The sequence below is a fragment of the Triticum dicoccoides genome, chromosome 3A (assembly GCF_002162155.2).
Source record: "Triticum dicoccoides isolate Atlit2015 ecotype Zavitan chromosome 3A, WEW_v2.0, whole genome shotgun sequence".
Taxonomy (NCBI): domain Eukaryota; kingdom Viridiplantae; phylum Streptophyta; class Magnoliopsida; order Poales; family Poaceae; genus Triticum; species Triticum dicoccoides.
Window position 1 is genome coordinate 436,694,830 of NC_041384.1, and position 24,332 is coordinate 436,719,161.

Genomic DNA, 24,332 nt, shown 5'->3' on the forward strand with positions numbered 1-24,332 from the left:
TGTGATTAACACTCACAGGTCACATCACCATGTGACCAACATCCAAGAGTCTACTAGACTCTATGATCTAGTTCACATCACTATGTGATAAACACTCAAAGAGTTCTGGGTTTGATCATGTTATGCTTGTGAGAGAGGTTGTAGTCAACAGGTCTTGCCATATTCAGATCCCTATGTATTTTGCAAAACTTTATGTCATATCGTAGATGCTGCTACCACGTTCCACTTGGAGCTATTCCAAATTATTGCTCCATTATACATATCCGGTATCTCTACTCAGAGATATCCGGATAGGTGTTAAGCTTGCATCGACGTAACTCTTTACGTCGAACTCTTTACCACCTCCATAACCGAGAAACATTTCCTTATTCCTCTAAGGACAATTTTGACCGCTATCTGGTGATCCAGTCCTAGATCACCTTTGTACCCTCTTGCTAGACATGTGGCAAGGCACACATCAGGTGCGGTACTCAACATGGCATACCGTATAGAGCCTATGACAAGAGCATAGGGGACGACCTTCGTCCTTCCTCTTTCTTCTGCCGTGGTCAAGCTTTGAGTCTTACTCAACTTCACACCTTACAACTCAGGTAAGAACCCCTTCTTTGACTGATCTATTTTGAACTCCTTCAAAAACATGTCAAGGTGTGCGTTCTTTGAAAGTATCATCAGGCATTTTGATCTATCTCTATAGATCTTGATGCCCAATATGTAAGCAGCTTTATCTAGGTCTTCCTTTGAAAATCACTCCTCAAACAACTATTTATGCTTTTCAGAAATTCTACATCATTTCGAATCAACAATATGTCATCCACATATACTTATCAGAAATGTTGTAGTGCTCCCACTCACTTTCTTGTAAATACAAGTTTCTAGCAAACATTGTATAAACCTAAAAGCTTTGATCACTCCATCAAAGCATATATTCCGATTCCGAGATGCTTGCTCTAGTCCATAGAAGGATCGTTGCAGCCAGCATACCTTTTAGCATCCTTAGGATCGACAAAACCTTTTATTGTATCACATACAACTTTTTCTTACGAAAACTGGTAAGAAAACTTGTTTTGACATCCATCTGTAAGATTTCATAATCGAAAAATACAGCTAATGCTAACATGATTCCGACGGACTCAAGCATCGCTACGGGTGAGAAATTCTCATCGTAGTCAACTCCTTGAACTTGTGAAAAGACTCTTTCCCACAAGTCGAGCTTCATAGACGGTAACATTACCGCCCACATCCGCCTTCTTCTTAAAGATCCATTTATCTCAATGGCTTGCCTATCATCGGGCAAGTCCACCAAAGTCCATACTTTGTTCTGATATATGAATCCTATCTCGGATTTCATGGCTTCTAACCATTTGTCGGAATACGGGCCCACCATCGCTTCTCCATAGATCGTAGGTTCATTGTTGTCTAACAACATGATGTCTAAGACATGATTACCGTACCACTTAGGAGTAGTACATATCCTTGTCGACCTACGAGGTTCGATAGCAACTTGATCCGAAGTTTCATGATCACTATCATTAACTTCCTATTCAACAGACGTAGGTGCCACAGAAAACATCTTTCTGTGTTGCATCATTCTCTGGTTGAAATAAAGGTTCGACAACCTCATCAAGTTCTATCTTCCTCCCACTCAATTCTTTCGAGAGAAACTCCTTCTCGAGAAAGGACCCGTTCTTAGCGACAAACAATTTGCCCTCGGATCTGAGATAGAAGGTATACCCAACTGTCACCTTTGGGTATCCTATGAAGATGTGTTTATCCGCTTTGGGTTCGAGCTTCTCCGGCTGAAGCCTTAAGCATCGCAGCCCCAAACATTAAGAAACAACAACTTTGGCTTCTTGCCAAACCATATTCTTACGACGTCGTCTCAACGGACTTAGATGGTGTCCTATCTAAAGTGAATGCAGTTGTCTCTAACGCATAACCTCAAAATGAAAACGGTAGATTGGTATGAGACATCATAGATCGCACCATATCTCATAGGGTTCGATTACGACGTCCGGACACATCATTACCTTGTGGTGTTCCAGGTGGCTTCAACTATGAAACAATTCCACAATGTCTTAAGTGATTGCCAAACTCATAACTCAGAAAATCCCCTTTTGATCAGATCGTAGGAACATGATCTTATTGCTATGATGATTCTTAACTTCACTCTGAAATCGCTTGAACTTTTCAAATGTTTCAGACTTGTGCTTCATTAAGTAAATATACCTATATCTACTCAAATCATCAGTGAAGATGAGAAAATAGCGATATCCACCGCACGCTTCAATTCTCATTGGATCACACGCATCAGCATGTATGATTTCCAACAAGTCACTTGCCTGTTTCATTGTACCTGAAAGCGGGGTCTTAGTCATCCTGCCCATGAGGCATGGCTCGCATGTGTCAAGCGATTCAAAATCAAGTGACTCCAAACATCCATCGACATGGAGTTTCTTCATGCATCTTACACCAATATGACCTAAGCGGTAGTGCCACGAGAAAGTGGTACTATCATTATTAACTCTACATCTTTTGGTGTGAACATGTGTATTACCACGACCGAGATTCAATGAACCATTCACATAGGGTGCATGACCATGAAAGGTATCATTCATGTAAATAGAATAACCATTATTCTCTAACTTAAATGAATGACCGTATTGCTATGAACATGATCTAATCATATTCATGCTCAACGTAGACACCTGATAAAATTTATCTAGGTTCAATACTAATCCCGAAGGCAGATGGAGCATGCGATGGTGATCTCATCAACTTTGGAAACACTTCCAACACACATCGTCACCTCACCCTTAGCCAGTCTCCGTTCAGTCTGTAGCTTTTGCTTCAAGTCACCAATAATAGTAACTGAACCGGTATCCAATACCCAGGTGCTACCAGGAGTACTAGTGAGGTACACATTAATAACACATATATACTTTGAAGTTGCCAGCCTTCTTATCTACCATGCATTTGGGGTAATTCCGCTACCAGTGACCGTTCCCTTTACAATAGAAGCACTTAGTCTCGGGTTTGGGTTCAACCTTGGGTTCCTTCACTGGAGCGGCAACTGGTTTGCCATCCATGAAGTTTCCCTTCTAGCCCTTGCCCTTCTTGAAACCAGTGGTCTTGTTAAACCATCAACACTTGATGCTCCTTCTTGATTTCTACCTTTTTTGCGGTCTTAAGCACCGCGAACAGCTCCGGGATCAACTCCATCCCTTGCATGTCATAGTTCATCACGAAGATCTAGTAGCTTAGTGATAGTGTCTAGAGAACTCTATCAATCACTATCTTATCTGGAAGTTTAACTCCTACTTGATTTAAGTGATTGTAGCACCCAGACATTCTGAGCACATGCTCACTAGCTGAGCTATTCTCCTCCATCTTGTTGGCAAAAGAACTTGTCAAAGGTCTCACACCTCTCAACACGGGCATGAGCTTGAAATCCCAGTTTCAGCTCTTGGAACATCTCATATGTTCTTTGGCATTCAAAACGTCATTGGAATCCCGATTCTAAGCCGTAAAGTATGGTGCACTAAACTATCAAGTAGTCATCAGGATGTGTCTGTCAGGTGTTCACAACATCCATAGACGACGTTGTAGGGGTTTGCACATCGAGCGGTGCATCAAAGACGTAAGCCTTCTGTGCGGCAGTGAGGACACTCCTCGGACTACGGACCCAGTCTGCATCATTGCTTACAATATCTTTCAACTTGGTCTTTCTCTAGGAACGTATTGAAACAGGGAGCTACAACGTGAGCTATTTATCTACAACATATTTGCAAAGACAATTTAGACTATGTTCATGATAATTAAGTTCATCTAATCAAATTATTTAATGAAATCCCACTCAGATAGACATCCCTCTAGTCATCTAAGTGAAACATGATCCGAATCGACTAGGCCGTGTCCGATCATCACGTGAGACGGACTAGTCATTAACGGTGAACATCTCATGTTGATCATATCTTCTATATGACTCATGTTCGACCTTTCGGTCTTCCGTGTTCCGAGGCCATGTCTGTACATGCTAGGCTCGTCAAGTCAACCTAAGTGTATTGCGTGTGTAAATCTAGCTTACACCCGTTGTATTCGAACGTTAGAATCTATCACACCCGATCATCACGTGGTGCTTCGAAACGACGAACCTTCGCAACGGTGCACAGTTAGGGGGAACACTTTTTCTTGAAATTTTAGTGAGGGATCATCTTATTTAAGCTACCATCGTTCTAAGCAAATAAGATGTAAAACATGATAAACATCACATGCAATCAAATAGTGACATGATATGGCCAATGTCATTTTGCTCCTTTTGATCTCCATCTTCGGGGCTCCATGATCATCATTGTCACCGGCATGACACCATGATCTCCATCATCATGATCTCCATCATCGTGTCTTCTGAAGTTGTCTCGTCATCTATTACTTCTACTACTATGGCTAACGCTTTAGCAATAAAGTAAAGTAATTACATGACGTTTATGTTGACACGCAGGTCATAAATTAAGACAACTCCTATGGCTCCTGCCGGTTGTCATACTCATCGACATGCAAGTCGTTATTCCTATTACAAGAACATGATCAATCTCATACATCACATATATCATTCATCACATCCTTTTGGCCATATCACATCACAAGGCATATGCTGCAAAAACAAGTTAGACGTCCTCTAATTGTTGTTGCAAGTTTTTACGTGGCTGCTATAGGTTTCTAGCAAGAACATTTCTTACCTATGCCAAAACTACAACATGATATGTCAATTTCTATTTACCCTTCATAAGGACCCTTTTCATCGAATCTGATCCGACTAAAGTGGGAGAGACAGACACCCGCTAGCCACCTTATGCAACTAGTGCATGTCAGTCGGTGGAACCAGTCTCACGTAAGAGTACGTGTAAGGTCGGTCCGGGCTGCTTCATCCCACGATGCCGCCGAATCAAGATAAGACTAGTAACAACAAGTAAATTGACAAAATCGATGCCCACAACTGCTTTGTGTTCTACTCGTGCATAGAAACTATGCATAAACCTGGCTCTGATACCACTGTTGGGGAACATAGCAGAAATTCAAAATTTTCTACGCATCACCAAGATCAATCTATGGAGTAATCTAGAAATGAGGGGAAGGAGAGTGCATCTACATACCCTTGTAGATCGCTAAGCGTAAGCGTTCAAGTGAACGGGGTTGATGGAGTCGTACTCGTCGTGATCCAAATCACCGATGATCCTAGTGCCGAACGGACGGCACCTCCGCGTTCAACACACGTACAGCCCGGTGACGTCTCCTACGCCTTGATCCAGCAAGGGGAGAAGGAGAGGCTGGGGAAGACTCCATCCAGCAGCAGCACGACGGTGTGGTGGTGGTGGAGGAGCGCGGGACTCCAGCAGGGCTTCGCCAAGCACTACGAGAGACGAGGAGGAAGAGGGGTAGGGCTGCGCCAACAGGGAGATTGAATCGTGTGTTGGGCTGCCCCTTTGCTCAAGTATATATAGGGGAGGGGAGGGGCTGCGCCCCCACCTAGGGTTCCCTCCCTAGGGGTGGCGGCAGCCCCCAGATCCCATCTGGGAGGCGGCCAAGGGGGAGAGAGAGGGGGCGCACCTAGGGTGGGCCTTAGGGCCCATCTGCGCCTAGGGTTTGCCCCTCTCCCCTTGAGGACGCCTTGGGCCTTGGTGGGAGGCACCCCAGCCCACCTAGGGGCTGGTACCTTCTCACTATTGGCCCATGTAAGCCTCCGGGGCTGGTGGCCCCACCTGGTGGACCCCCGGACCCCTCCGGTGGTCCCGGTACACTACCGGTGATGCCCGGAACAATTCCGGTGGCCAAAACCATACTTCCTATATATCAATCTTTACCTCCAGACCATTCCGGAACTCCTCGTGACGTCCGGGATCTCATCTGGGACTCCGAACAACATTCGGTAACCGCATACATACTTTCCCTATAACCCTAGCGTCATCGAACCTTAAGTGTGTAGACCCTACGGGTTCGGGAGTCATGCAGACATGGCCAAGACAACTCTCCGGTCAATAACCAATAGCGGGATCTGGATACCCATGTTGGCTCCCACATGTTCCATGATGATCTCATCGGATGAACCACGATGTCAAGGACTTAATCAATCCCGTATTCAATTCCCTTTGTCCAGCGGTATTGTACTTGCCCGAGATTCGATCGTCGGTATCCCGATACCTTGTTCAATCTCGTTACCGGCAAGTCTCTTTACTCGTTTCGTAACACATCATCCCGTGATCAACTCCTTGAGCACATTGTGCACATTATGATGATGTCCTACCGAGTGGGCCCAAAGATACCTCTCCGTTTACACGGAGTGACAAATCCCAGTCTCGATTCGTGCCAACCCAACAAACACTTTCAGAGATACCTGTAGTGTACCTTTATAGCCACCAAGTTACGTTGTGACGTTTGGCACACCCAAAGCACTCCTACGGTATCCGGGAGTTGCACAATCTCATGGTCTAAGGAAATGATACTTGACATTAGAAAAGCTTTAGCAAACGAACTACACGATCTTTGTGCTAGGCTTAGGATTGGGTCTTGTCCATCACATCATTCTCCTAATGATGTGATCCCGTTATCAACGACATCCAATGTCCATGGTCAGGAAACCGTAACCATCTATTGATCAACGAGCTAGTCAACTAGAGGCTTACTAGGGACATGGTGTTGTCTATGTATCCACACATGTATCTGACTTTCCTATCAATACAATTCTAGCATGGATAATAAACGATTATCATGAACAATGAAATATAATAATAACTAATTTATTATTGCCTCTAGGGCATATTTCCAACAAATCACCTCATCATCACCATCACCACGCCGTCATGCTGACAAAACTCTCCCTCGACCCTCTGCTGGATCAAGAGTTCGAGGGACATCATCTAGCTGAACGTGTGCTGAACTCGAAGGTGTCGTACGTTCGGTACTTGATCGGTTGGATCGTGAAGACGTTCGACTACATCAACCGCATTAACCTAACGCTTCCGCTTTCGGTCTACGAGGGTACGTGGACACACTCTTCCCCTCTCGTTGCTATGCATCTCCTAGATAGATCTTGCATGATCGTAGGAATTGTTTTGAAATTACATGCTACGTTCCCCAACACTACTGCCCTACCCTTCTCTACTACCGCGGGTACCATCGTGTTGTGCAGTACGTAGCAGTATACCACTCGTAGGACCGGTAGTACCACTCCGGCAAAACTACCGTGTCGGTGGCTTGCCCACTTGCACACACCGGTCGGTACCACCGCTTTAAGCGGTAGTACCGCTTGAGTGTGTGTATGGGCAGATTACGGCTCGATTTGCTCCCTCACTATAAAAGGAGGTCTTCTTCCCCAAGTTGACTTACATCTTTTCTTCCAAGCTCCATTGTTGCCCTAAAGCTCATTTTCGCCCGATCTCTCTCCCTAGCAAGCAAATCTTGTTGATTTTCTAGGGTTTGCTTGAGAGGGCCCCGATCTACAGTTCTACTAAGAGCAATTTGATTCCTGTCACTAATCCCTTGCGGATCTTGTTACTCTTGGGTATTTGGGCACCCTAGATGGAATAGGTCACCTCGAAGCCACAATCCATTGTGGTGAATCTTCGTGGTGATGTTGGGAGCCTCCAATTAAGTTGTGGAGATTGTCCCAGCCTTGTTTGTAAAGATTTGGTCGCCGCCTTCAAGGGCACCACTAGTGGAATCATGTCATCTTGCATTGTGCGAGGGCATGAGGAGAATACGGTTTCCCTAGTAGCTTCTTGTGGAGCATTGTGCCTTCACACAGCTCCAACAAAGACGCACTTCCCCCTAAAGGGAAGAAATTTCGATAACACATTCTTGTCTTCACCGGCTCCACTTGTGGTTATCTCTTACCTTTACTTTGTGTAAGCTATTAACATGTTGTATCTATCTAAACAACCTATTTGTTGCTAAACCTAATTTGTTAAGAAAATCTAACAATTGGTAGTTGCCTATTCAACCCCCCCCCCCCCTAGTCAACCATATCGATTCTTTCAATAGCGTTGACTAAAAATAGTGCAGACAGAACAGAGGAAAAACAACAACCGAGCCAGAGCCACCAGACAGTCTGGTTCAAAGGACCGGGCAGTACGGCCCGACTAGAGAAGAAATGTTGTCAGCCAAGGAGGGGCCGGACGGTCAGATCAAAGGACCATATAGTCCACCAGTGCTCCACCGGACAGTCCGGTTGCATGACAAGATAGTCTGTCTGTCTGTAAGAAATCTGCATGAAGCATAGACCCTCTCACCGACGTTGTTTCGTCTGATCATACCCGCAACCCCCGTGCCATCAGCTTCAAGGAATGCGCCGTCCACATTGAGCGGACCATCTGGGGGTTGGTCCAATGATGCGGGACCTGAGTGGCGATGTATAGGATCCGCTTCGAGGTTTGACGGATGACAAGAAGAGTGTTGATGTAGCTTGACAGAAATCTCCAAGATGAATTTGTCATTTGGCGTTGGGTTCGAATGGGTGATCTCGTGACGGACGTGCCATGTGTGCCACATCGTCATGAGCACCGGGAGGCGTTCGTCCACGTTGCACCGGCCGAGGAGGTGCAGGAGTCAGTCCGGCCTGGTGTTGGTGATGTCCTTCACGGCCGGAGTCTATGGCATCCGCAGAAAACATGAAATGTATCCTCTAGGTCCAGTCCACAAAGCATACATAAAGTTTCTTAGCAAGTCTTCATTTCACAATCACGACGGAAGAGCCATGGAGAGACAATTCCGGTACCAACATAAGCAAAGCTGCAAAAAAAAAACATTTCACGTGAGCAAGTCGGGTCCTCACGTGCGCCGCTCCCATTTGCTCACAGCCTGATCCGCGCAGACACGGCGGCGGCCGCACGAGCGTGGGGTACGAGTACGTTTGCCGGGCCACGCGTCGTTTCTGCAGTGGGCGCAGCCAGGAAGGAGGAGCAAAGGATCAAGCGCCGTCCACGCGCGAAACCCCACCAACTCTGTGACGCCCAAAACCTACATGCACCAAATCGACCTCGCTTACCACTGGGGCGCTGCCTGCGTGCTGCGCACTGACCCGCGGCTGTCAGTGACGGAAAGGGGCAGCGGGTACGACACGGACTTGGTGGTTCGGTAAAGCAGGACTAATCGTTATAAAATTAAACGGGTGGACTCCGCTAGGCATGATGAGCTACCGATCCTTGCCGTCCACGTGTACCCATGGGCCCAGAGTCCCGCGCCCGCCACCACCATGTACTCGCACATGTATGCATGACACATGGGCCCCAACGTGGCCAGGCTCACCTGTCAGGGAGTACGGCCAACACATGCTAACGGAGGAACGATCGTTGAGAGGAAAGGGCGCCGCAACTCACCCCGAAATCGCGAGACAAACCCGAAACCATCCTCTCTGGGTCGCCTTTCGGTGGGGCCGGCGAACCATGCCCCACATGGCAGCCAGAGTGGTGGAAGAGACCGGTGGTTTGGCCTGCCGAACGCGGATCGGTCGTATAGATTATGTGGTGCGGGATTAGCGAGCGATCGAGCTGTCCCCTACCTGTGTTGCTCTCCCTCTCCCCCTCTTCTCTCTTGCGCGCTTGCTTGCTTCCCTTCTCCGTGTGAGCGAGGCCACCAGCGGAGGAGGGCTGTGCTGAAGAAGGCTGCGCCAGCGAGAGCTTGGTGACTGGGTACGTATCTCCCCTGCTCGTCGAGCTCCAAGCTTTAATTTCTCTCTCTTTTTTCCAATAGTATAGTATTCGTTCCTTCTCTGACTTTTATTTTCCGTGTGATTGCTGCGGATTTCGCTTACTAATTGAGCTGTCTGGGTTGGGGAGGGGGGTTGGGGTCGGGGTCAAACTTGAGGCATCTCTAGTATTTTGGTACTAGTATTAGTTTGGTTCAGCTTGCTGTTGGCTGTTGGGCGTATGGTGTGATTTGTGAATTCTGGCCCAAAAGATGATTTTGTGAGTTCAAGCTTCGGTGTGATTACATGTCTCCTGCTCCGATTTTTCTGTCAAAATAACATGGATCATGGCGGGAGCTTTGTACCGGGAAAGTGTGCATCTCAAATATCTAGAAATGAAGTTGGTGTTTGTTTGTTTGCGAGGTGGGATTAAATCTTTGGAGATATTAGTTTATCGGAGGCTGCTTCATTGTTGAATTCACTTGCCATATGACTACTACAGTATATTTTCTAAATAGTCTTCAGCTAGAGAACCATATAGGCGCAGCTTCGATGATAAAAGATTCATCATAAGAATTTGTTAAAAAAAATGGACGCTCTTAATTTCTCGAGAACTACTAAAGTACTGTATTCTTTTTTCCACTACACTAGTCTTTAGATTTTTTTTACTGCCAATACTTTTCTCCACTAATGTATTGAGTGATATCAAATGTCTCAACAGTTGGCCTTTTCCTACCTACTGGACCTGCAGTACTTTCAACATGCTTTTTGCATATCACTGCATTAAGGATGAATAAAATGTTAAGCACCGACTGTTTAGGGACGCAGGAGTTTCATACATTCCACAAGACTACTGAAATACTGGAAGACTCGCAATCTCAAGAGATTGCATTCCACGAAGCAGCGCTGGGGTCAACGCTAGTAGGCCATCAAAATGGTAAAGTCTGCATAGTTTTAATTCCGGTCTACTTGGTTAGACTCGTTTTGATCTTTTTCTTTCTCTCTCTCTCACTGAATTCTGGATTTTCTGCTTGGAATACACCTGCACTGTGGCTGCATTAGAGAAGTAGCGACTCTTTCAAAACATACACTCCCTTGAATGCAGAGTCATCGGTTCTAGTACGAAAACTGCCAGTGTGGTGATTTTTACACAATAATTCTTCATGTTATGAATTACATTGCACAAATGTCTAAGGAACATAAACTTCCTTGAATAATATATAATCCTCAGGAATGTGTTATACCACTTTACTGTTATACTACATTGCTTTAAAAATAGTAAATATGTTAAATTGCAGGTGACTGAACATGAGTCTGGATATCTGGATTAATGTAATATAGGTATATTAGATAATAAGAAATCGGATGGTAGTTTTTGTTCCTTGTTGTACTTTTATACTGCATGAGTGTATCTAGCATTAACCTCTTTATACTCTGGCTGCTAAACAATAAACACTACTGCTAAGTTCCAAGTCTATGTAACAAACCTTCTGCAGAAACGAAATACTGCAAGCGATAAGAGGTTGTTGCTTATGTTGTGTGCTGAGCTCAAAGATCAGAATGTTCATATATACGCCAGTCTCTCCCCAGCATCAAGTTGTCAAATTTACCTTCTGTTTTAGAACGGCCAGATATTTCATTGCTCTATAATTCAACTTTGGGATATGCATATGACGTTATTACTACCATTAATTTGTAGCATATGGATGTATGTTCTCTCAAAGACAGCAGTGAGTTTATGAGTTGCAATTTAATTATTATTTGTTTGCAGTCCGCTCTACTGCCGAAGTGTTACAATTTAATTTATTATTTGTTTGCAGTCCACTCTATTGCCGCAGTATCAGCAGGAGACATTGGAATGGCTGAAGTCAGCTTGTTGCATGGTGAATCTGACACATCAGCTACCGGTTTACTGCCAGTGTCATTCTTGTCATGTGGTCCTCGATCTATGGTGATTAACCTTCTAGTTCGTTTAATAATTTTAGTTCCTGATTAAAAAACATACTTCTGTTTCTGGTCTCTGATAAGACAATCACACATCATAACTTATCATCATTTGGTTGATTTCCCCTATTTCTCAGAAGCAACTGCTTAGGTTCATATCTTTTTGATATTGCGTAGGCTCATATCTGGCATTGTGGTCCTGTTGAAAAAGTATGTCGATCTAGGACCCCTGCCAGTTGTAAGGATTATCAGCAAATTACCACAACGGTTGGTTTTACATCTTGTAGCTACTTCACTCAAGAACTATATTTGGAATTTACGTGTTAGCTTTACTTTGGAATTAGATGAATCTTCGTCGTTCTTTTTATCTTCATGTTAATAAGCAAAATGTCCTATTTCTTTGCTTAATAGTCATCACTAAATACACTTGTCAGAAATTAAATACTAAATACTGTTGAGCTGATAAAAAAATCAATACATGTTCTGCTTATGTTACATTGGGAAATCAAGAATGCGGTGGCTTAAAATTTTCAAATCCAATTATATGTTTGGAATTATAAATTAAGGAACTATAAACCTGTAACATGGGATGAAGTGATGAAACCATAACAGTTCAGTGACTGGGACTGGAAATAAACCCATTCTCCTTAGCTGTGGTTGTTTTCTGCAATCCGCTTAGACACTATGAGCTATCTCAGTTTAAGTTACTGTACTTAGACAATGATTATCAGCTACCTTTGTAAAAATCTAACAAAACGATTCCATCTTTGCTTTATTTATCGATTTCATCTGCCTAGAGATACTGCTACTTATGTCAAGTTATGAACTCTGCAGTATGGATTATTCAACTACTACTTTAATATTTGTAGGTTCCAGTATCAGTTCCGTCATCATCTGGCCTTGAAACCATCCTAACACCTAATCCAATGTACAGTGATATTCAGTTGAAAGATGTGAACTACAATGCTACAGGTAATATGGCCTGACTTTCAACTCTTCCAATGTTTTAAGCTGCTGACTTACTGTAGTATTTTAATTTTAGGTTTCATATTTCAGCCTTTCCAGTGTTGTATTGGACTATATGTTCAAGTATATACGTATTTAGCTGCTTCCCTTTATCATGTTATCCTGTTCTTTATCTCACTATGTGGTATCTGAATGTGCTGATATTCTCCTTGTTCTGTCATTGCAGCAATGGAGGAAAGCACCGAGTTCCTTCAGCTGATTCTTAGTGGCAATGATGAAGGCTACAATACTTCAAGCGAACTACAAGTTTGGGATGTTCTGGACTTCTACTTCTCAGAAAGTTTTTCTGATGTACAATTTGATAGTATAATGGGTTTTACAAGTGATGTCAGTACTTCCTCTCATGATTATATGAATATTGCTGACTTGGTAGAGCGGCCTGTGGCACTCCTGTCTCTCAATGAGACAGAGGAACCAAATAATGCAGCCAATAAGGCTCTGGTCGACCACAGTAGAATGGACCCAGATGACACATCCTTGTACCTTCAAATGAAACCACCAGATTCAGAAATCGAAAGTACTTCTGCCTCTCAGGATGTGATAGGAATTGAGTATGTCGATTCAATTCCTAGAGGTCTACCTTCAAATGAAAAGCTTCATTCTAGAGGTCTGCCTGATTTAATGGATGTTGACTCATCCAATCGTCTACGAAAATCACCAGTGAGAACGAAGCATGTCACTCTTGTACTTGATTTGGATGGTAAGCAGGCGATGTGTTCACGTCATTCAATTATACTTCTGAAGTTTTCTTTCTTCTAGTAACTGTGACTTAGGAAGCAAAGTTCATAGATATTCAGACTACATCGGCTGTAATTAAACCATGGGGATTTGATTATGCTCTCCTATGATTAGGATTGTTTAAAGCAATCCCCGCAAGCCCCATCAATATGTTGGATAAAATGGATCCAAATTTCTGTTTCCTTTGAAATCTTTGATCATCCAGTTCACTGTGAATGGTTTTCTTTTTCTTTGTGGTGTCATAAATTTTCAGTTTTTTATTTTAGGTCATGCATTAGCGCATTATCTTCAGCATTGCAAAATTCAGTTGTGATGTCAGCATTCTTACTACGATTGCTATTTTTTTTAAGATGGTTTAACCATTTTTCATATGCAGAGACTCTTGTCCATTCAACATTGGATCACTGTGACATATCTGATTTCAGCATTCAAGTTTTCTTCAATATGAAAGACCATACAGTTCATGTGACACAAAGGCCCTACCTGAAGATGTTCCTTGAGAAGGTAGCTCAGATGTTTGAGCTTGTCATTTTCACAGCAAGTCAGAGAATCTATGCTGAGCAGATAATAGATAGGCTTGACCCTGATGGGAAATTGATCTCGCAACGAATTTATCGTGAGTCGTGTATATTCTCTGATGGCAGCTATACAAAAGACCTGACAATTCTAGGAGTCCACTTGGCAAAAGTTGCTATAATTGACAATACGCCACAGGTAACATTCCTTCCAAAATATGTTTTATCTCGACAGGCAGAAATGTTTCTCCTTTGAAAACGTTGGCTAAAGGGGGAAGGATCCCTCCTTAACTGCCCACTGTATAGAAGTGCGACCTTTCCGTGAATTAGCGCGGATAGCACCGCAGCGAAGTCCGCATAGCGGACTCGAATGCAGGTGGGCGGGTTCAGCACCTTGAACTCCAGCCATGAGCTAGTGCCCAGTTCTCAGTGTTTCTACTTTCTGTTTGTAGTTTTCAGTCTAGTAGCTATATTATCTAGGCATGTGACCTGCAGGTATCTTAGTTGCTTCCTTTTGAATCAAATCAAAACTTTTAACAGCTAGAATCGCTCTCTTCATGAGGGCTTCACAACTCCTGAACACTCTTATGGATGCATTATAGCTGAAACCTCTCTTGTTTCAGGTTTTCCAGTTGCAAGTCGATAATGGCATCCCGATAAAGAGCTGGTTTGACGACCCCGCGGACCAGGAACTGGTTGAGTTACTCCCGTTCCTCGAGACCCTTGTTGATGCCGAGGACGTAAGGCCACTAATCTCAAAGACTTTTCATGGCAAAGTCCAGCAGGATTAGACTTAAGATGCATCATTATCATGCACTGAGCCTGAGCCTGAGCCTGCCACAGTGTCAGCGAACTCCGTCTTGGGAAATTAGGTATAGGATCAGCATTCACCCATTTATGTTATGTTGGCTGTTACAGATAGCAAGCATAAACTGCATGTCGCCATGGCTTGTATACGTAGTATTGCTCGGGTTTTCTGTGTGGCAGGTCTGTGTACATAAATTATAGTATTGAATAAAGTGATCTGAATCCAGTTTTTGCTCAAAGGGACCTCTCAAGCAGCACAGAGTAGCTGACTATGCCTGAAGCTTTCACCTACACAAAATTCTCCCTAAATCCCTATCCTGGTTGTAGAACAATCGTAAATTTCCATTTTATTTCTGGAATAGCGCCTGACACACATGCTTTGGAGTATGTGTGCGGCTAGAAGTGGGATAAGACTGCCTCACTGTTATTATTTCTTTCTTTCATAGGTTAATTTGATAAATGTCACTTGAATTCTGACGATTCCGAGAAACGCCACTGCAATTTGCAAACTTTGAAAAATGCCATTTCCAGTGGCATTTTTCAGAGTCACAGTAGGAATGGAGGGAGTAGATAGAAAACCAATCTCCATGCCCTTGTGAAGCGATCTCTTCACCACCATCAAAATGCTTCCTAGCAAAGGGGCAGCGAGCTAAGACTAGGGACTGTACTCTTGGCGACGAAAACTCAGGGTTTGCGCAACATTGCGTTTCAGCGAGCTAAGATGAAATTGCCGTTTTCCCCCCAAAGGGCAAACAGGAAATGATCATCTGCGTTTGCCGTGTTTAAAACCAGAAGCCACTGATTCGACTACGTGGTGGCAATTATCACCTGCAGCAAAAGTGTCCTTTATAAGTTTATATATATCTTTCTGAAGTTGCACATTGATGACAAACATCTCTACAACAGAAAACGGGTTAGCATTCCTTCCTTCCCCTTCTGTCTCCTCGCCCTAGAAAAAGTAACCGGCGCCTAAATAGCTCAGATTACAAGCCACTGGACTGACTACCCACCCCCATCCAGTGTGCACACAGGCAGATACAACAAGCTGATGGCCCGAAACAGAACGAAGAGCTTCACACGCTTCCAGATCAGACAGCACACATAAGCATCAAACCATGGGCTGCCCTGCGCTGTAAACCTTGCGGCATCCCCACCCAAGCTTGATCCGCCACTTCGTTCCTCGCTGTTTCGTTAGCCACCAGCCGCACTCCAGGATGGCATGTCGGATGCGCCTGACTGGCCACTAATACATCTGCGACATACCGTAGGGAACAACGCCGACCTTCCTGTGAGCACTTGCCGCCACTCCTGTTGTAGTTGGAGCCATGCCATTAAGGGATCTCGAGTATAGGTTTGATTCCGCTGATAGCCTATCAGAAGAACCCCTTTTCGGCCCTGCTGATTGATGGAACGGAGGTGCTCTCATGTCCAGAGCAACATCAGGCACAGTTGAACTGTTTGCGCAAGCATAGGCCTGCTGGTGCAGCGTATACATTTCGGCCTGCGATGGCTCAGAGCAAGCTGACTTTGCCGGTGTCTGATAATAACCGTATATTTGCGGGATTTGCTGTTGGGGAGGATAACCTGAGCTCATTGCTGCCACTCTTCGTGGGTCATATGTATCCTTCATGCCACCATTTTCGTAAGGCAGAACTGGACCAACAACCCTTCCTGGTCTTGCTGTATAATTGACAAGCATTATATGATTAGATTAAAACTAGTACCAGCTAAGCACGTATATCAAGCATGGACTAGAAAGCACCTGTTGGCACTCTTTGTGGAGCCTGTGAGGTTCTCTGGACATTGCCAGAATATTTTTCTGAATCTCGATGATTTTTATAAGACTCGTCAGGCGAAGGCTTATCCCTTGATGGGCCAATACGGGGTTGTTCCTTTCCATGAATTGGAGCTGAGTGAACAATAGTAGACCTGTAAAAACATTAACAAATGTTTCATGAATCAGTTCGCAAGAACTAAATGTCCAGCCAGGTAGTGGGCAATTTGAAGTGTGTATCATCTCCTGGCATGTCAATTTGGCCGACCAGCCTAACAGTACATAGGAAAGTTGACTTCAATGTTCTACAATCCACATTCAGTTGCATGAAGCCAACTCTGACATGGCCCAAATTTTATGCTCGCTATTTGGTTAGGAACTGTTCCATTAACATAGTGGTCGTTACGATTTCACTTTATTAACATATTTTGCCATATTTTTATCACTGTTTTAGCAATATGGATTTTACAACAGTGGCCGGTCAGCAGTGGGGCATCACGGTGTGCCAGGGATCCCTCCATCAGCCTTTGCTCAGAGGCGGGATGCGAGCGTGGCGGTGTGGTCCTAGGTCCTAGCGCTAGCGGCGTGAGGGAGATGGCAGTGTTTGGTTCGGCTGTTCATGGCATGCAGGCATGATGTGTGTGGCTGCATGTGCCCTAGTCTCAGCGAGATGCCAAAATGCATCTCACAGGAGGCCTTGGGCCATGACTATTACTTGGCCTAAGCCCTACACGGTGGTTTTCTTTGGATTTTCAGTTAACCGCGACTTAAAACTGAATTTGACTGCACTAGTTCGGTTAGTCAATTCTACAAACCGAACTTTCAGCTGCCAATTGAAAAACCCAATAATTCAGTTTAATTTTTGCCCAGCTCTAGCTACAGACATTGAAATCCAAAATGTTATTCATTATGTCATGTCAACATTGGCTCATTTCACCTTCTTGTGAAAGCATATTAAGATAACATTGTCATCGGAGTTAAAGTGTGGCCAATGTATTCATTGTATCATATTAACATAGGCTCGTTTCACCTTCTTGTCAAACCATATGAAGACAACATTATCACTAGACAAGGTGAAGTGTGACAAATGACGGTGTGCCTAAGTTCCAAACTGTGACCCTGGCCAATGTATTAAGCTCTGATGTGTGCCTTTTAGCTGTTCTGAACTCCTGCCGCTAATATAATAAAGGTAGAGAAAGAAATATCATGGAACGTGAAAGGTTACCTAGGAAGAGAGGTGTGCTTTCTATCCATTGGAACTACAGGGCCATTCTCACTATTTTCTTCAAGATGAGCAAACTGCTTCCTAAATTGATCAACAGCACTGCATAAACATAGGTAGAGAAGTGTCCCAGTCAGTAGACTGCAAAGATACAATGAAAAAAAGGTGAAAGCATGTGCAAAAGCACCATCTAATTCCAAAGATATTATTGCTCAGACCTTGGGTATAGAAAGGTTGTCCTTTCAGTGCCATTGGTGTAGTCTTTGAGCAATTGTGGATGGTATTCCAATATCTCACGAAATATAAGCTCCCTTATGTCTTCTTTTGTCACTCTTCTACGCTCAAACTCAAACTCCATTTTTGTGATTGGTTGGCAGGATGGTTCTCTCTCAACCTTGGCAAGCCCTTTAAAGTACGGATGAGACAATGCCTGACAGAAATCACAAGTTTCCAAATAATGTCACTTTATGCACCTCAATAACTCGAGAGTACAAGACACTGCTACCAACATAAGCAGGGCTGTAAAAACACTAGCAATGTACCTCTTCAGCAGTTGGGCGGTCCTTTGGATCAAACGCTAAAAGCCTTTGCAACAGGTCTAAGGCCAAAGGATCTGCATTGGGAAATTTATGCGAAAATGAAATCAGCTCTTTCTTTCTCATGCTGCTCAGATACCTCCTTGCTTTCTCATTCCGGACCTGGAAAGGAAGAACCTATTAATGTCAATTGGATAACCGACCAAATAGACTATAGAAGGATTCCCAAATAAAACAAGAACTATACCCGAGAGATTGTATCCATAGATGGTGTGCCCAAAAGATCAGTCATCAAATCTAACTGATGTACAACATTTTTACCAGGAAACAAAGGTTTTCCTGTCAAGACCTCAGCAAAGATGCACCCGATGCTCCAGACATCAATGGCGGGTGTATACTGCAATTTTGTTAACATAGCATTTATGTTAGAAAAAAACATGCATGAGTAACAAGTTATTTGTTTATCAGTACCGCATCATGATAATGTTCATTGAGAACAATCAAATATAACAATGTCTGAGATGCTTTCACAAGTCTCAACACAAATGTAACTCATATGATTTTTAACAGCTCCTACCGAGAACGATACGAAGTCAAAATTCTATGTAGCATAAATTTACATAAAAATGGAGCAACTTCATGTTTGAGCACTTAATGCATGATCAACAATGTGATAAGGAAACAACAAACATATGATTATGACGGTGGGGAAAGTCAAAGTGATGGTTTATGAATTAAATTAGCTTTTCACAAAGAAGCAGAGCTTGTTTCAATAGAAGGTGCTGTGCTCCCATAAAATATCCCTATAAGGGCATCTCCAACGGCAACCCTCAAACCTCCCGCAACCTGTATTGGTCCGCGGAGCGGTCCGGACGCGATTTTCTCTCCAGCAAACCGGAGACAAACGTGGGGGGACTTTGCGGGAGTCCAGACCGATCCCACGCCCTCTTCTGACCGCCTTGGCCCACCAAAACCCCTCCTCCCTCGCCCGCGCACGTTCCCGCCCGGCGCCAGCTGCCCGCATTCATGCCGCTGTAGAGCGCTCCGCTTAACATTGAAGACGGCTCAGGGCGGACGCGACCTCTCACTGCCTCCGTCATTGAAGCGGCCGTGCTGGCCGAGGGCGCCGCCCGCGATGCGTCTCCGATGTCCGCACCTGTTCAATGCCGGGGATGCGTGACTGGACGGGACGGATATCTACCACACCCGTTCAATGCCGCTGTCCATCCGTATGCCGCCATTAAGCAGGCTCGCCAGCCGAGACTCCGGCGACGCGCATTGACGCACCCGGACACCTTGCCTCACCGGAATCCGCTATATAAAGGCGGCCACACCCGGCTAACTCCACACCCAAAGGTACAGCCTGCACCGACGCCTTTGTCGGCGTTCCAGCAGGTGCAGGAGGAACAGTGGTTGATGAGGACATCAATACCATTGTTACACCCACAGCCCCTGCTACTATACATACTGGACCAATTACTAGAGCTCGTGCACGCCGGTTAAATTACCAGGTACTTCCGTTTCTTGGTAATGATTCTAATGTTCATGAGAATATGATGCTGCCTAAATTGGATACATTTGTTTTGCTTACAAATGAAGGGCCTAGCTTGGAGAAGGATGAACATTGGAGCAAGAACAAGCATGGAGATGATGGCATGCGCAAGGAAACAAGAACGGAGTTTCAAGTGATGATTTCAGGACTTTGAAGCCACCGTAATGAGTGCATGAAGTCTTGGACGAAATATACAAGATGCCACTTCACAAATTTCGTCCAGAGGCTATTATAGGTGCTGCGTCACCTTATTATTGGGCCAGGCCCATGTAATTTCGAAACACATAAGTATAGGCTGTTTTAGAGTCCGTATGTGTGGGGAAACAAGAGATAGGGTTGGTTTCGGACCCCTCCTACAAGGGCCACGAAATTCCCCCCTCTTCATCCATATATACAGCCCTTAGGGCGTCGTTTAGACTTTGGGTTTTGTTTAGATTAAAAATTCGCCATAGCTGCAACTTCGCGTACTTCGTTTGTGTTCAACGACCAGACCAAGGCGTCACAGAACCCCACCTTGATCAATAAAGCTTTCATCTTATATTCGCAATATCCAGATTTGCAATCTTAGTTTCTTGCTTGTTCTTCGTTTGCTTGCAGGAAATAGACCTTTGTGGTCACGTTGATCATGCTCCAGCGTGGTCAATAACCTCTCGGAGTTGATTTAGCGATTGCTAAGGCACGACGTCCTCGCACGTTCGTAGTCGGATCGTGAAAGTCTACTCCTCCGAAACGATATTCACCATCTCATCAAAAGATGGGACACCTTTGCCTCTATCAGTGGTACAACATGTTCTTTCTGGAGCAGCACCGGCTGGCGGAGGGCCAGATCTACGGCGAGCGTGCGAGCGAGGAGGCCATGGCGGCCATGGCTGCGACGAACCCCAACTTCGTCGCGGAGCAGCGTGTCATCTACGATGCCGTCCGCGCTCAAGCCGCCGCTCTCCAGGAAGCGGCCGCCGCCGAGGCACAGCTCCAGGTGATCGCGGAGGAGAACAACGCCAGCTGCTCCGCCGATGATCTATCCGACGACCCGGTGGGACGACGATAGCGCGGGCATCACCATTTCCATCGTAGACCTCACGTCCACCGGCAACGGACAAGGCGCAGACTCCTCCGAGGATCAGTAGGGCACTGGAGGCGGCAGGGCCTTGTGTCCCATGTGGGCCACTCCGTCTCCCGTGTTCTACTCTTCCTCGTCAGAGACCGCAACTAAATTCATCGCTCTTATCGCCGGTGCTCATGAAGACGCGGATGGAGGATGACAAGGGCTTGGACGCCGGACGCCGCCGCCGTAGGATAGGTTTAGGGTCGGCTCTTTTTCCTTTTGTTCTAAATGTTAGAAATGTGATGAAAATCCGTCGTGTTTGTATGAAATCCGTCATGTTTACCAGTCCGCGGACGGATGCGGGAGGAAATTTGCGGGTTGCCGTTGGAGATGCCCTAAGATCTGTATGGAAATGAGGTTTCATGCCACAGCATAAATAAGCTTGGAACAAAACTAATGGACCAATCACCGAAGAACAACGATTTGTATTAATAGGTTGATTAATTGTAACGAAAGATGCATGGTATGTCAACGCAGCACCATTAGTCTTTCGTTATGTCAAGCTGTCAGCAGAGTGCTTTAACCAAAATTCAACCAAGAGAATGCTAATAACGGAGGGAAGCTTACCTTTGAAAAGAAGGAACCACAGAGCTCTGGAGCTCTATACCATCTTGTCGCAACATAATCCTGTAGTGCAATTGAACAAATAGACATCATGATGATTAGCTCAAATCAAACAAGTCGGAAATGTAAGGATGGCAGAATATAGGTATTCCTTGAACATACCGTCCAAAAGATTGTTGTAGGGGTATCGTTGAATGCAACTCGTGCCAATCCAAAATCACAAATCTTCAGTTTGCAGTTGGAATTTGCCAATATATTCTTTGGCTTTAGGTCCCGGTGATAAACATTAGCTGCAGTTACATATGGTCATAGGATTAGCAATGGTTGCAGGCAGCAAAAGGAGCACGACTGGACATGTTATTTATACAGATTTTGTTCATGGAAAGAACTGTGGAGATACTCCTTTTTGGTTGTTGAAAAGACTACCACCACACAGGTATACCATTTGAACCAGCAAATATGTAAGTTATCAGGAAATTGCGTAATAAAATCTTTAAATCATGAGGAAACAACCCGCACTCTATGAAAGAAAATCTATCCTGTTGTTCACCCCCTAATGCCTACGATTGAGATAATTTGCTGTTTCTGAGCATATTTGGAATTCAGGTGATGGCCATATGTTTATCACCTATCTTCCCTACCCAACCAGTATGGCACTAGTTGGTACAGATTTTTTTTGCTTTGAACTCAAGACCTTCAGCTAATCTAATATATGCCATATGCAAATTATTTGTATATGCTAACAATACCGTACATACTGCACCAACTATAAGCGTTCGGGTTTATTTAGCTAGTATATCTAACTAGAAGGTGGTGACCTGATACAAGCTCACCACAGAGCAAATTTACTGTATGGTCCAGCGACATATGATCTTCGAGAAAGATAAATCGGTATGTTACCTACCAGTGTGAATGTACTTCAGAGCCCGGAGTAATTGGTAAAGAAAGAATTGGTAATGCTCCTTTGTCAAGTCATCATTAGCCTTTATAACCTGGTGGAGATCAGACTCCATGAGCTCAAAAACGACATAAATATCTTTGAAGTCTCGTCTCGATGGAGGTAACATAATATGCTTGATCTCAACAATGTCAGGATGTCTTAAGAGCCTCAGAAGCTTGATCTCACGGAGAATCCGTGCAGCATCAGATATGTGCTCAAAGATATCATGTATCTTTTTTATCGCCACTTTCTCTCCGGTGTGGACATCTATTGCGGAGCTCACGACACCGTAGCTGCCCTTTCCAACGATTTCCTGAATCTTGTATCGACTTGCGTCGCCGTACTCCGTAAAAAACTCTGCCTCTGCGGAACTCTGGAAAAGAATTGCAGATATCATGTCAAATACATTTCACAAATCTATCACTGAGCTCGTCAGAAGCTCCCGGCGACAAGAAGCTTGAGTGATCAATGGACCATCAGTTCTCGCAATCATATACGTATATACAAACAATTGATGTCACGCTGTCAAGCAAAAGCAGAAATGGCACGGTAGGTGGTGGGTCGCAAAAATGATGGCATATCTCCAGATACTTTTAATGGACGACATGTAAAATAACTAATCATTGGGAAGCTACAACCAGTATTAAGGAATAGATGCCAAATTCAACTGTTGTGCAGGTAGATCAAAGAAATTTTCTTGAGGAGAAAGATCTTGAAGCGTTGGTTGCGAAACTGAAATCGTGACACGCACCACTTGTGAGTCAAGTGCTCGTGCACAGATCGGGGAGAAGAGAACCCCACAAGAAAAGCCAACAGCTTTGCCCACCGACAAGGAAAAGCAACGGCCACAATGTGTTTGCGCGGGCAGCCTCTCGAGGTCACAGAACGCGGTCAACTTTTGCATGTGAATTGCGAACTGTTATAGTAAAGGAGCGCCAAATTACACCTTTTTTCCCAAATATAGAAGCAAGACTGCCGCATAACTCAATGCGATGCGACGGGAGTGCGGAAAATGCATGGGACAAGAAGATGAAAGCGAGAAGGACCGACATGATCATATTAGAGATTCAGGTTACAGAGGGAAAAGATCGTGGACGGCTAACGAAAATACTGCCAAAAAATACCTACCCTTGTGGGAATAAAAATAAATTCAAACATCCGGATTGACACGGCACTGAAATGAGAATAGTGATACGGCGGCGGAACGTCAAATCTATGGGAGTGATGCCCAGAACAGAAACAAGAAACAGTGCCGAACAGAAAGGGAAAACGAAGGCTTGAACGGACAGAGACCCCAAACAAGGCAAAGCATTGCCTCGAAATAATAAAAAAAAAAACAAGGCAAAGGAGCAGCTGAGCTGCATCAACCAGCTCGACTGGAGCGGAATTCACGCACGCAAAAATGCTATGGATCTCTGGGAAGGAGCCCACCTTCTTGCGCTGATCCTGCTGCATCTCGCCGCTCACCGGATCTCGCCCGGAATCTCCTCGGTTCCCCTGTGCCGTACGGGCGGCAACGACAACAACAACACCAAGCCCACCTCCGAATCACCACGGTCAGACACACGGCATTTGCTGGCGCCGGGCCGGGCCGGCGAGGCCGAAAAGCGCACACGCCGCAGGGCGCCGGCGGGCGGATCGTGAGACGGGACGAGGCGACGAAGGGAGGGCGGGAAACTGGGGGGGAGACCCTAACCCTAGCGACGGGGCGCCGGGGCAGGGCTAGGGCTCCCTCTCTCTCTCTCTCCTGTTCCTCCTCTCCTGGTCTGCGCTCGCGCTCCGGGAGGGGAATAAGAGAGAGAGAGGAGGAGGACGGGTGGAGAGGAGAGGAGAGGAGAGGAGGCAGGCAGTGTGTCTGGCTTGTTTTTGTTGCCATGAAATGAAATGAGAGGAATCCTGCTTTGATTTCCGTGCGCGGGCGGACGAGATTGCC

General features: G+C 44.9%; 2 protein-coding genes across 6 annotated transcripts; one reads left to right on the forward strand and one right to left on the reverse strand.

Moving 5' to 3' along the window:
- The first annotated feature begins 9,523 nt into the window (after nucleotides 1-9,523).
- On the forward strand, nucleotides 9,524-14,945 carry LOC119268444 (probable phosphatase PSR2). Of its 5 annotated transcripts, none has more exons than XM_037550077.1 (8): nucleotides 9,524-9,680; nucleotides 10,398-10,613; nucleotides 11,497-11,627; nucleotides 11,798-11,887; nucleotides 12,490-12,592; nucleotides 12,813-13,346; nucleotides 13,761-14,098; nucleotides 14,523-14,945. In XM_037550077.1, the coding sequence occupies exons 2-8, from the start codon at nucleotides 10,466-10,468 to the stop codon at nucleotides 14,688-14,690; spliced, it is 1,512 nt and encodes a 503-aa protein (XP_037405974.1). In that variant the 5' UTR covers nucleotides 9,524-9,680; nucleotides 10,398-10,465; the 3' UTR covers nucleotides 14,691-14,945. The 5 variants fall into 5 exon arrangements, with proteins under 5 accessions (XP_037405974.1, XP_037405976.1, XP_037405977.1 ...); XM_037550079.1 differs by having other exon boundaries at nucleotides 9,525-9,680; nucleotides 10,497-10,613; XM_037550080.1 differs by having other exon boundaries at nucleotides 9,525-9,680; nucleotides 10,505-10,613.
- Nucleotides 14,946-15,535: 590 nt separating this feature from the next.
- On the reverse strand, nucleotides 15,536-24,247 carry LOC119268445 (mitogen-activated protein kinase 10-like). Its single transcript, XM_037550082.1, has 10 exons — nucleotides 23,831-24,247; nucleotides 22,364-22,772; nucleotides 21,622-21,749; nucleotides 21,463-21,522; nucleotides 18,486-18,635; nucleotides 18,245-18,400; nucleotides 17,921-18,132; nucleotides 17,706-17,804; nucleotides 16,469-16,635; nucleotides 15,536-16,386 (listed from the first exon to the last, which is right to left on the reverse strand). Exons 1-10 carry the CDS (start codon nucleotides 23,852-23,854, stop codon nucleotides 15,950-15,952), a joined length of 1,842 nt encoding a protein of 613 aa, XP_037405979.1. The 5' UTR covers nucleotides 23,855-24,247; the 3' UTR covers nucleotides 15,536-15,949.
- Between the last annotated feature and the right edge of the window lie 85 nt (nucleotides 24,248-24,332).

What these genes read in the sequence shown, in the direction of transcription:
- LOC119268444 (XM_037550077.1), top strand. Translation starts at nt 10,466, where the DNA reads ATGAATAAAATGTTAAGCACCGACTGTTTAGGGACGCAGGAGTTTCAT. An exon ending in GCTAGTAGGCCATCAAAATG is followed by an intron (nt 10,614 to 11,496) that starts GTAAAGTCTGCA and finishes ATTTGTTTGCAG; the next exon opens with TCCACTCTATTGCCGCAGTA. An exon ending in TCTTGTACTTGATTTGGATG is followed by an intron (nt 13,347 to 13,760) that starts GTAAGCAGGCGA and finishes TTTCATATGCAG; the next exon opens with AGACTCTTGTCCATTCAACA.
- LOC119268445 (XM_037550082.1), bottom strand. Translation starts at nt 23,854, where the DNA reads ATGCAGCAGGATCAGCGCAAGAAG. An exon ending in ACCGCCCAACTGCTGAAGAG is followed by an intron (nt 18,133 to 18,244) that starts GTACATTGCTAG and finishes GATTTCTGTCAG; the next exon opens with GCATTGTCTCATCCGTACTT. An exon ending in ACAACCTTTCTATACCCAAG is followed by an intron (nt 17,805 to 17,920) that starts GTCTGAGCAATA and finishes ATGTTTATGCAG; the next exon opens with TGCTGTTGATCAATTTAGGA.